The sequence below is a fragment of the Boleophthalmus pectinirostris genome, unplaced genomic scaffold, assembly GCF_026225935.1.
Source record: "Boleophthalmus pectinirostris isolate CB_2022bp ecotype Guang Dong unplaced genomic scaffold, ASM2622593v1 HiC_scaffold_16, whole genome shotgun sequence".
Classification (NCBI taxonomy): Eukaryota; Metazoa; Chordata; class Actinopteri; order Gobiiformes; family Gobiidae; genus Boleophthalmus; species Boleophthalmus pectinirostris.
This window is the reverse complement of record NW_026571095.1, coordinates 25465322-25478624: the sequence shown is the minus strand read 5'-3', so window position 1 is coordinate 25478624 and position 13303 is coordinate 25465322. Positions and strand designations below refer to the sequence as shown.

General features: G+C 35.8%; 1 protein-coding gene across 1 annotated transcript in view; it reads right to left on the bottom strand.

Moving 5' to 3' along the window:
- Positions 1 to 13303, bottom strand: part of LOC110153471 (collagen alpha-1(XI) chain-like) — a 214237-nt gene that overhangs the window by 111867 nt on the left and 89067 nt on the right. The window contains 10 exon segments of the mRNA XM_020917373.2: positions 543 to 596; positions 3543 to 3587; positions 3671 to 3724; positions 5160 to 5204; positions 5616 to 5669; positions 8084 to 8137; positions 8645 to 8698; positions 9981 to 10034; positions 10150 to 10203; positions 11179 to 11235. Coding sequence (XP_020773032.2) covers positions 543 to 596; positions 3543 to 3587; positions 3671 to 3724; positions 5160 to 5204; positions 5616 to 5669; positions 8084 to 8137; positions 8645 to 8698; positions 9981 to 10034; positions 10150 to 10203; positions 11179 to 11235 — 525 coding nt within the window.

Below are 13303 nucleotides of genomic sequence, written 5' to 3'. Positions count from 1 at the left end.
TTTTTTTTTTACTGGTTTCAAGATTATTCTATTTAAATGGGGGTAGTTTCCCTGATCTCAGATGCCTTTGTCTCAGCACATTGGTATGGAGCTCAACAGTGAGTGTCCACATCAAGTTACCTGAAGTAAATTTCCCGTTCATTTCTTCCATAGACTTTTTGAATAGAGTCAATACAAGGTTAAAGTTGAAAACTGAGGGCTAATCAGCTAAAATGTTATTTAAAATCTGCTTGTAAAACAATATGAACTATTACATAATTAATACACGCATTTTTTTTTTTTTTTTTGTTTAAAAGCAGTGCCTGCATTTCTTTAAACTCTTAATTTTAATTTTATTCGGAAAGTCAGTGGTAAAAATTAATGGGAAAGTTATGGGAATGGGAATTGTTTGACTTTGACTGCTGAGCTCAAGTAAAACAATATAATAATAATATAATTTCAATATAAGACTAAAATTAAAATAGATGGTCTGTCATTTAAGTCATTTAAACCACTATAAGTACTTTTTTTTTCAGTGTACAGAGAAAGTCACAGAAACTTACATTGGGTCCGGGCATGCCCTGCTGTCCTGGAGGACCTGGCTCTCCTTGAGGTCCCTGTCAAAAACAATGAACGCAACATTACAAAAGCTCCATTCACTACTTTATTTGCACAACTATTAAATGAGTTTAGCTGTTGGAGAGATACTCAGAGTTGTGTTATGCCAAAGTATTTATTTCTGAATTGGTCCAGGTACTCGTAAGTTATGTTATGAAATATCTAATCATAACACAGAAACAAATCAAGCAGCAATTCACAATAAGAAAGGCTTAATATAGTAATTGAATATTGCATAAAGGTTATATTCATATGTTTTGTATAGATTTAGATAGAATAAAACAATTACAGGTAACACTGAATCACACACGTAATATGAGCTCTACTGCTGCAGGAAAATAGTAAAACATACATTAGTCAAGGTTAGGGGCTGTCTATGGGGCTTAAATATACTCATGTACCGCAACTTGCTTTGGATGATAGGAAATTAAATAAAAATACAGATTTCTGAAAATTCTTACCGCTGCTACCTAAAGTAAGATGTGCATTAAAAGGTCCTGCACCCAATTTTTCCCCTTGTATCTGAGCAAAATTTGTCAAACACATTGTACAAGCGGCTCTTGAGACCAAAGTATACTTTCGAGATCTAATTATAATGTGATTTACTGTCTGGAAATCAGGAAGTACACGGTTAGCATGCTTGTTGTCATCAGCTTTATCATTTCAGTACAGATATATTGTACAAGTGGCTCTTGAGGACAAAGTATAGTTTCTAGATCTAATTCTAACGTGATTTACTGTCTGGAAATCAGGAAGTACACGGTTAGCATGCTAGTTCTCATTAGGTTTATCGCTCTGCTTGTCTGAGGGTGTTGTAAAATGTTTAGAAACTCATCAGAGTGAATAATTAGGACGCTCAGAATGCATAAGGTAACATTAGACCACTGCAAACTAGTTCTGTTTTTCACGTTTTTTAAGAGCTAAATCAGGTACGGCGCCTACTTCCAAAATGACCAAATATAGTGCATAAAATATTTTAGTCAATGTTTGGGGTGAGTTTTAGTCATTCTTATTCCACTAATCCTCCTAACTGGAAATGCTTATCTGTTAGGCTTTCCTGCTTTGATTTAGCGCGTCACAAAGTAAAAAAACATTAACAACATTGACCTTTGGGGGGAGTCTGCTCCAGCTGTTTCAACAAACAACAGATAAATCCATAGTCAGGGCCTTCTAGCTTCAATTGAACATTTTATTGTATTTCTGAGTCTCCCTAATCCCCCGCTACATACATCTGTGGAATTGCAGTGAATTGAAACTTTGTGGGCCGTTAATTAGAAACACAATGTAAGTCATTGGTTTGAACGGGGGTGCTCTTCCTGTACAGACACTGACAGCATGTGGGAGGGTCCAGCTGTTTGAATGACGATACTATAAACATAATTCCCAGAGAGGAGCGGTGACGCAAAGAAGCAAGGCTAGCAGATCTTTTTAAGGTCCCACATTACAGCAAAATGGATTCTTCTAAGATTCAAGCCATGTTACAATGCTGTGGCTGTCTCAAAAACATACCTGGAGTTGTCTTTTGTTTCATTCACACATGTCTGAGTAATCTTTTATCTACATCTGTCTACATCTCCAAACCTTAAAATGCTCTGTTCCACCTTGTGATGTTATGAAGAAGCAGTTTTAAGTAACCTTTACTTCAGTAGAGATGATCAATTCCAGGGCTGAAATCATCCAAATGATTCTAGTGAAGGTGTATGGAGTTTAAAAACACATTGGAGCACTTTCTGTCTTATCAAATTACATCTCACGGTGTTTTCAATGTGAGAAACTGGAACAAAACACAACTCCAGGTATGTTTTGATGAGGAAACAACAATATAATACAGTATAGATCAGAAAATATAGTAATATGGGCCCTTTAAAAGTTGTATATTTGTATAGGCTGGTGTTTAAATTAAATTATTGGTTTGTAGTCAATATGTATAGGAATGTCCAATGCACCAATCTCTAGTATCTATCTAGAGACTGATATCGGCACCAAATACTGAAAAATTTGCTGGATTGGGCATCTGTTTCCAAATACCAGATCAGCCGATATTCTAGTTGAACAAGTAAATTGATGTAATAAGACTATTTGCTGGTTGTAGTCAGTCTAATAATGTTTGAATTTCTATTTATGCACAGTTCTTCTGTATTTAGCCCTGATGAAAACCAGTTTGATCGAAACATGTTGGCTTTGGCCATCATAATAAAAGCCTTTTAACAATATTTTTCCTCGTGTGATTTGTACTTCTTTGGAGAGCCTGGATTTCGTTGTGTCTAAAGTTTTGATCCTTTTTCCAAGAGTACCCTCAACTTGTTCTTTCTGATTGGAACACCTGCATTTTTTGTTTTTCTTCTGTACTTACTTGAGGGATAATAGCTACATTACACAGTTGGATCAGTTTATTCTCATTTTATTTTTATTTTAAGGAAATAAATTCTTTTTTACATCTGTTTTCTGATACTGGGTAACAGCAGATACTTAGCGCTTTAGTATCACAATGGGTAAAGCTGGATCGTTGCATCTCTAGTACGGAAAAAGTGATGATACTTTGGGAATGGTTAACCTATTTAAAAGAGTTTAAGGCTGTTTAATGTCTATGTACATGTTTTTTTTTTCATCCACTCACAGTTGGGAGAGGAAGAGAATGATGGTGGAATAGGGGTAATGTGTGTAGAAGCTATATATTTTGACTAGTCTTTTTATGGTACACAGTTAAAACGTGTTGCTTTAGGTCTAATGGTGTTCTGCATCTCTAATTAGCTGATTGCTATGAGCTGTCTCCTAACATTAAGGTTAAAGACCACTGACTTATACGCATCCGCAGGCGTGATTCCTAGGTGGTCCTGACAAATGAGCTCTGTTATTTTGACACACGGCTGGGACATCCTCTCTGCCAGCTTTTCCCCAGGGAGAAATGTCCAAATAAACCCCCAAAAACTTAAATAAATACTCACCATGTTTCCTTTGGGACCCGGCTGCCCGTCCAACCCTGAAAGACCCTACAGGGACCGATCAAATCATTAGGACTGAGAGAAGAAAAACGTGTGATTGTTGTGAGCGAATGACAGATGGAGATACGTACGCGCTGCCCTGGAGGACCGGCAGTACCTCTCGGACCAAGCAAACCTCTGGGACCCTAAGATAAGACAAGACGGAAAAGTTAAATTGACGTGAAAGTCCTCAAACTGTGAGAAAAACGTCTTTTGTTGAGTATTTTTGAGCTAAAATGTTACAATATCACAATACGTTCTAGATTCACGATTCAACATTGAGCTTCTAATTTACTTTTTTTTTCTTTCTTTTTTGACCAGATTGTCTAGATTATAAAAATTGGTATTAAAGACAAGACTGAATGTTAAAAAAAGCAGTACTCTTCTCATATGGTTCACAGATAGTAACTGCATGTGAAATCTAATCTAGACAAATCCTAAAGCAGCAGATCGAAATTCTCCCTCTCCTTCGAGTGATGATGAAACGTGCTGCAATGTCTTTGAATGACTTAACAAGCTGCTTCCAATGACTGGTTCTCATGATGTGTCTCGGCCCATTAATACACAACAAAGACCGAGCAGTCAAATTCTCATGAGGGAAATGCATTATGACTTAAGCACAAGCACCACGGCTACTTTCTATGTATCAAATCTTATTAGTCTGACTCACAAGATCGAAGGCCTGAGTTAATGACCAGAGCAGACGACACTGATGAGTTTGAGTATGAAAAATTCTAGTGTTTTGTATATTTCTGGTAACACTTTATAACAACTGTACTATAACCTTGAATTCTTCTTAATAAATTATTTGTTCATTTTGATTTAAACTTTTAATCATGATTTATTGAGGCTAATTAAAGTGTAGTTATTATACGATGCTTTTTTTACATTGTTTTGAATACATTTTTACACCAATATTTCGATTTTTCTCCACACAGTAATGATGTGCTGTTCTATACTTTTAATTAACTTAAGTAATATTATTTAGAACTATTTAAGATAAGAAAAAACTTTATTTGTCCCACAATGTGTAAATTACCAAGATGCAATACCAAGTTCAATAAAAGTGCAATCAAAATCAAGATCAAGATAGATTATTAAGGATGTAAAGATATCCAGATCTCTCGGTACACCAATATCACGATATGCATCTCACGGTACGATATTTATTGCGATATTTTTTTTAAGAGCTTGATATAATTGTAGACAGGATGCTATTTTGCTTTTAAAATACCCTGACAAGAATTTGTTGTGAATCATTACTGTCATAATCTGAAGAATTCAAGTAAAAAACATATTAATTCATGTCGTCTGCGCTGAAAGGAATCATGGGATATGTAGTTCCTGATTATTAGTTATTGCAGCTGTAAAACAATGTATTTAAGCAAAGGAACTTGTGATGTGATATATTGTGACGCCCCACGGTATTATTGTGAATCTTTTGATGATACGATATCACGATATTTTGGTTATTGTTACATCCCTCTAGATTATACTATGAAGATTTACAGACAAAAGCTCTAAGGCTACAGAACTTTCCAGCATATGGCCAAGAATAAATAATGTTAAAGTGACACTTACGCCCTCTCCTGCAACACCTCTTTGTCCAACTGGTCCATCCTCTCCCTTTAAAAACAAGACACAAGACATAGTGAAGGTAGGAAAACCTTTATCTGTCCCAGAATGTAGAATTTCACTGTTGCAACAAAGACAACAACAAAGACAGAGGAATAAAAGCTGACAAACAAGAGAATAACAATATAAAATAGCTTATAGACTTAAATCTAATAGTAAAAATTAAGATATTCAATGGAGTAGAATGAAATACTAGTATTGGGTAATGTTTCTACAGCACTAAAGATCAGAGTTAGGTTAAGTTACAGTCATAAACATGAATAAGTGCTTTAAGAGCTCTAAAAATGATCTAATTTACAACTTACTAGGCCCGTTACTACTAGTTAGTCATTAAAATGTGCTTCCTAACATATGTGTTACCGACTGACTTTTATTTTTCTTTTGAACAGAGGTTGAACTCACCCTTGGCCCATCTTCTCCGGGAGGTCCTGGGGGGCCAGTAGACCCAATTTCACCCTAGGGACAAAAAGACAATATAATGATACAAAGAAAGAGGAGTGGCAAGTTCATCCGCATGTCATGTGTGCCTAATAATAGCTGGAGTGATGTGACTAAAGAAAAGTTTATTCAAAAAGGAACAAAAATGCCTTTAATCTAAGCCTGGTAACCACAATTGGCATGGTCCACATAGGGTTTAGCCTATTTACGGTGCCCTATACGGACCAGCCTACCTCTACTCGCCCTCTAATTACTCAGTATAGAATAAAGAAAGGATGTGTGTCTAGAAATACGCCTCTGTGATCCCTGTGTTCAAACTTCCGTCTTTTAGCCAATGTTTAAGTGTACAAAACCCCGAACTCCAGCCCTGATCAAAGTGTAGTGGCAATGGGCAAACAGAACTGGGTCAAACACACTGAATCATCTGAATACTCATCAAATACAGCTGCATACGTAATACAAATACTGTGCATACTTAGGACATGTCATAACTTTTATAAAAAATATACCGTACTTTGAATCAAATCGGTTATAATACTTAAACGAGAAGGAGTAGCAACAGATGTTTAACTGGAGGTTTTAGATGTAGCTGTGGTAAAGGTCTCCAGTTCTGATTTGTGTTCTGAGTTTTAGGGCCGCTTGTGGGTAAAAACAACAAAATATTTTATCGCCTTTAAGTGCCTTTCGTTTAGATGGTGATGCTGTTTTTGGGGCTTAAAAACGCAAAAATCTGAAACCATCCAGTAGAGTGGAAAAGTTGAATACGCTCCACCGTAGCATTTCCGTCTACACTGCCCAAGACGCAAAACTCTGGTCAGATCTGCTCACGTTGTGTACACGTTTACGTCACATACATACAATACACAGAAACCTGGCATGCAATCGAATTCCACACACTTTTGCATCATCATAAAACGCTCGTCTAAAAGCAGAGTGAGCGAAGACGAGGAGCCACTTTTGTGTTTTCCTGGTTGTCCTGACTCCTGCTGTGAGAGCCCTGGTCCGTGATTGGTGGGGCTTGTCTCCGCCCACCTCACCTGCAGCCACCTCCCCCTATTTCAGAAGATTCCCAGCACCTCTTTGCGGCTGCTGACCTTCGTGACCAGTCAGCCATTTTGTGTGTGTCTGTGTCTCTTTCGTGTCAGCACTTTGTTTGTACTAGTACATGTCTAACTTTGTGTGTGTGTGTTGAGACGCTTGTTTAGTTTAGCTCTGTTTTGTGCCTTTTTGTTTTGGCACTCGATTCTGTCTGTGGGTTTATGTGATTTTACTTTGGGGCTCTTGTGGTTTAGTTTTGTTGTGTGCCCCTTAGTTTAGTCACTCGTTTTTGTATTAGACCTGCGTGACCCGTTTTTTGGCACAAAACTCATATGTTAATCCTGCTATTTTATTTCTTAAGTTAGGTTATTTTCTGTACATATTGTAGCTTGTTACCCTTTTACATTCCTGTTAATTAAACATTACTTAATTTATTCCACTCTCCACCTTGGTAAAGATTACTACTATTAACTAAAAATGTTTATTTCAAAATGAGGGGAGAAAAAAAAGGAATTTCAATAATAAATTGGTCAAAATATAACAATCTAAGGGGGTCTATTGGTGTGTTTATGTTGCACTTCCACATTACTTTTGTTTTATTTAACCACATTTGTGTCGGTGTGTGTGGTCGGGGGGAAATGAGAGGGGCTTTTTTTTTTTTTTTTATATTTGTTGTGGCTGTTTTGGGTGTCGCTTTACGGTTTTGTGTTTTGTTTTTATGTTTGTTAAATGTTATATTCTGTTGTCAATAATAATAATTAAAAAAAAAACAACAGATTACTACTATTGCTTAGATATGCAATAGTATTATGAGAAAGCAGTGCAAGTTAAAACAGGTATAGCAGTAATGAAAGTTGTAATAGTAGTAATAGTAGCAGAATTATTAGCTGTGTGTTGCAAGCAGTAGTAGTAGTGGTAGTAGTAGGCGCAACAACATAAGTAGAATTAATAAATTGTATTCATTTGTAGTGACAGTTGTTGAAATACTAATAGTCGTCAGTACCAGTGGAATAACGTTTAGTAGTAGCAAAAGTAGCAGGTAGTAGTAGTAGTAGTAGTAGTAGTAGTAGCAGGGGACAGTAGGAGTAGAAATGTTAAAAGTGGGAGCATTACCTTGTACAGTGCATGTTTAACTGTGTATAATTAGTCAAGCAGTAAGTAGTCGAAATGATATTGGCAATGGTGGAAGCAGATTTCCCTGTCATCACTACAGTAATAATCAGTCAATGGGGGGTGGAGTCTAAACTGGTATTTAAGCCTTAATGTTTGAGTAAGGAGCGGGCTCAGGGCTGTAGTTACTTTGACAAATGACGATCTGAGACTCATAATGAGACAGGAGTAAGTGTAGCTTCTTATTTCAGTCTGTTGGAACGTTCCATGCTGTAATTACTCACTCTATGTCCCTTTTCTCCTGGAAGTCCTGGGAGGCCGTCGAACCCGCGGTCACCCTGAAATAGGATAAGAAAGAGGGGGGTAAAAAGTTCAGTTTATTTTACCGACAATAGTGGTTCGCAATGTTTATCTGTTTCCTGTATAGAGACATGTATAATATATTGTACTGAATTTAGAGCCAATTTAAGCCTCATTTTGTCCTAATTTGGGTGAGCCTTGTTTACAGCTTGTTTATACATGGTAAGGTAAGAATTGGCTAGATGGGAAGCTTATGTGTTCCTTTTGTTATGGCACTGGACAATTACATTAAATATCTGGTTTAAAGGCAACTATTTAGGTCACTATAAATGTCCTCCATATGAGAAACTATTATTGTTTTGCGTCTACCTTTAAGAAAATACCAATCTTCTTGTCATAACATATTAAAAATAACTACTCAATCTTAAAATTAGACAAAATGAAGACTGTATTAACCAGTTATTACAGTTGACATGCTTTTCTATGTTATGGGAATAGTTTTATGATGTTTTTAATGTCCTTTTATCAAAGCCATGTGTTTTTACCTTCGCTCCTCCTTCTCCCGGCAGCCCGCGAGCTCCATCCGCTCCATTACGGCCCTAAAAGACATCAACATACCCCATCAAATTTCAATGGAAACTGCATACGAAATGTTAAATAAACGCGGTGATTGTGGAAGAGTTCATCAATTCAACAAATAAACAAATATTCTGTCTGAATTTAGTCTAGAAATTTGAATATTGTGTGCAAATAATGGACTTGAAAGGAAGCCATGTTTGGGGCCTGGGCAATTGCAACAATGATCTTGCCAAATTTCACTCTTTCCACTTCTATTAGAGATTAAAGCGGCTATATTACCCTATTTTCTGATCTGTTATAAAGGTGTTTTCTCATCAAAAACATATCCAGAGTTGTATTTTATTTCATTCACATGTGTTTAACTCACAAACCCTGTATTTTGAGTTTTTCTCTCAAAAAAAAAAACATACAACTTCACTAGATTCACTTGGATAATTTCAGCCCTGGGATTGCCAGTCTCAACGGAAAAAGTAAAAGGTAGGTGTTGCCTTGGAAAACTGCACCTTTATGACATCACAAGGTGGCACGGAGCGTTCTGAGCTTTGGAAATGTAGACAGACTACGAATAAAATGTTACTCAAACATGTGTGAATGAAAAAAAACATGATGATGAGCTTACAAAAGTAAATTTCACGGAAGATAGGACCTTTAATGTTGGGAAGGATACACTATGAAGGTACCTAATATAATAATTTTTGGATGTAGCACGTCTTAAATAAAACGGAAACAAACTGTAGTCCAGGGGCATTAAAATTTTCTGATTTACCATCCAGAGGAGTCCATTTGACAGTGACATTTTACTTTTAAGTATGGTTGACCTACAACAGTAATGCTGGGCAATTCATCAAAATTTAATAGAGGTCATGTTTAATTGTCAATGATATGTTTGTGGATTTTAATTATGGGTTCCACAGCCAATGCCCTGCCAGTAAAAGCGTGTGGTTTGGAGCAGAATTCAGACTTTGGAAGATTACACTGGGAAATTTCTTATGTTAAATGAAACGGATTAAAAGTTTGTCATGTTTGTGTTCATGAAATCAATACTGAAAGCCATTATAGTTTAACGTTTGAAAAGAAAAGAAAAGAATATATTTCTTGTCTTTACCGTACCACCCAGTCTTAGTCCTCAGAAAGGTTTTGGGCTTTGGTAGGTAAAGTGTAAAGTGTATAAAAACAACACTATTTTATTAACAATGCATATTCTCATCTTCTAAACAATATGAAACAGGATGTGGCTGACTCATTGTTATCTGAAGTTATCCCAAAGTCGTCATATAAAATTGGACATAACGGCATTCTTACCCTTTTTCCGGCTTTTCCAGGAAGACCAGGTGGACCCTGAAGACCTCGAGGCCCCTTTAGGCAAAAACATCAAAGATTGAAGGAGTTAAGTGCAAGATGTGTTTTGGAAATATATGTAAATGTGTACAGTAAGGAGAGAGGTCATGTAAGCGGTGAATATGAGTCACACCTGTGGTCCTGGGTCACCGCCGTCTCCTTTAAGCCCGGGAGCGCCAGGACTTCCCTATGACAAAAAATATACATTACACCATTGCATAGTATGGAGGGGTAGAACTCAGTTACACTAAGCATACTTCTTTGCTTGCGTAATATTTTCTAAAGTGTAACAAGTACTCTTATTTGTGAAGGTTTTGTAGGTTCAAGTAACTGTATGTTGACAATATTGCATGTTTTGATATTAAATATTATATTTTTTGCATTGTACCTTCAGATATGATATTGTTTTACCTATGTGGCACATTCTTTGGAACTACTTAATGTCTTGTCCCTCCAATCACATTAAAATCTAATTATAAATCAGACTTTTTTACTCTACTTACCTAATTTCTTCCCTCATAACTTTTTACTATAAACTGAGTAACATTATTTTGAAATAAAAGTACTCTTACTATAGTAGAATCCACCTCGGGATACCTCCATATTGGGGAAAACTGTTGTGTTTGAGTAGTAATTGTTATGATCACCTTGATTCACTGTCACAATATTTCAAAATTTGTTCTTACTATAGGACTTTTAGTGCCAAAAGCATGCATCTAACTGCTATATATAGTTTTTGAGTCATTAATTGTTAGAAAATAAGTATGAACAGGCACAATGTTGTAGTATTTGTAGTATTTTTTGATGTTGGATATAAACTTAGATTTGAACATACTCCTTCAAGAAACTTTTCCATCCATTATAAAGTTATTACTGGATTTCATGGTGAAAAATGAACCCAGTTGACAGTAATTAACAGTTACATTCTGCCTTCTGAATAGTCAAAAGTCCTCAAAATGTCGCCTATAGAACGGAAGCTGTTCCGTGATTAAGCCCTTAAGCTCCTCAGCTCTCGAATCTGTACAATATGAGCGACTGCGAGTTTAAATTTAGCAGACCTCTTCGCAGCAGGAAGTAGCAGTAATGTTTTCCTCATCAGCTGAGCGAGTCATGGTAAATGCATATGAGCAGTACATGTGTGTTTGTATAAGCACAAACTCACCACAGGACCAGACCGCCCTGCCAGTCCAGTGGGTCCCGGAGCGCCTCTCATAGCCAGCTGCAAAGCACACAGCACACTTATCACTGCATGCGATGACGGACTTAACAGCAATATTGTCTTGAAAACTAAGTAAGTAAGTAAATTAAACCACTTATTACATTTGGCTGTTTGTGAACAATAAAACCCATGTAGTTCAAGATGAGTTTGTATCTTATAGAGCTGTTAAAAGTATCAAAAATCAGATACAAATAGATTAAAAATTAAATATGAATGAAAATTAATGTCAAAATTAGATGACCAAGTGTCAATACTGAAAAACTTTACATTAACAAGAAAATTTGAGGTTTTCTGAACAGTTTTAGCCTCATTTTGAACTTTATCAGAACAAATACAGACCTTATGCAAAGTACTATTATTTTGTATATGAAAATTACATTCAATTTCAATTATGTTTTGTGGTATCGTAATCAGTATCGAGTATTGAGTGAATTCCTTAGTATTGAAATCAAGTTTGAAATTTTAGCATGTTATATAATGGAAATTGTACTTTTTTTGTATTTATGTATTTATTTTGGGCAAGTAGAGATTTACATTCTTATACAATGGAACATATAACATAAGTGAAATCATAATAGAAAGGAAAATAATCACAACAAAAAATTTGCCCAAAAAGGAGTGAGTTTGTTTTCCTTAAATCCATAATAATGTAAGATAATAATTGCAGTTAAAGTGAATTTGTAGTGGAAATTTAATTTATACAAAGAATACAAACAATTATGTGAAACTAAGATAATAGATAAAATACTGTTGTACTTGCTGTTACATTTGGCTACGTGTACCCTGTATAATGAAATCCACAGTGTTGTCTAAAATAATTGCTAGACTTGATTGTGTGTCTAAATAAAAGCTGATTATTACATTTGTACATGTGAACAAGTCAGGTCATAATGCAAAAATTTCAACCATGATTTTGCAATAAAGGAAATACTTGACACTAGATACTAATTTCGATATCACAATGATAAAACACCTTTATAAATACATTTGCAACACAAACAATAGCAGCTACGTATTACCATCTTTTCTTATATAATTCTTGTTTTTTTTGTATCTTTATTTATTTATTTTTTTAAGTTTTAGGGCATACAAAAGAATAACTAAGAAGATCAACAGATTGCATGTCATGATTAATTGTCCATGGATTGTGTGTATATATTTTTCTCCCTTGTGTCGCTGTAGGCGGAGACTGAAAGTCTGAGTGAAAGATTTCATTGTTTTGATTTGTCTGATAATTTACATCAAAAGTCCCATTGTAGATGCCTCCTTTTTCATCCACCGTTTTGTAATGAGATAAGAATGATCCTAAGTAGATATGTATCAGATTTACTTAAAGCTTCTGGGGTTATACTAAGAAATAAATAATGAAAGATAATAATGAAATACATTAGTTCAACCAACTTTTTCCAGAAGTTAGTTACTCCTGGGCATGACCAGAATATATGAACCTGATCCACCCTGACAGATCCACACTCTGTCCTGCAGGGGTAAAGAGTAGGCAAAATCTTTAACTTGTGTACCGGTGTAATAAAAAATCTGACCAGGCTCGTCCAAAAGAAATCTCTCCATGTAAGTGAATTGGTAGTATGGCTTTGAGATTTCCATCCCTCCAACCAGAGCTCATCTGGGATTTCAACTGCCAAATCTTTATCCCATTGAATGAAAAATGTGTCTCACTGTCCATTGAACTTAAACCCTTATAAATTTTGCCTACAATATTGTATATATTAGTTCTGATATAGATAAAGGACATTCAAAAACTGTTCAGAAAAGGTCCAACTTTGGCCTACTTGCATTTTTTTTTGTGTCACTAGTTCTTTAATGCAATAATAACAATAACCATCTATATTCTAAATGTCTGATCCCGATTTCCTTGTGGGTAATTCGCAAAACAACTTCAGATGTTACTAATCCAGCTCACGCAGTACACAGCTCCATAATACCACATGTACCTTACACCATGTGCCAAGGCGTTACAAGCTATCGGAGCCAACCACCGCTGTCTGAACATTAATAAACAGTTGTGTTGTTGACCTTTTAGCTGGTTTTAGAGAGTTGTGAATGTGTG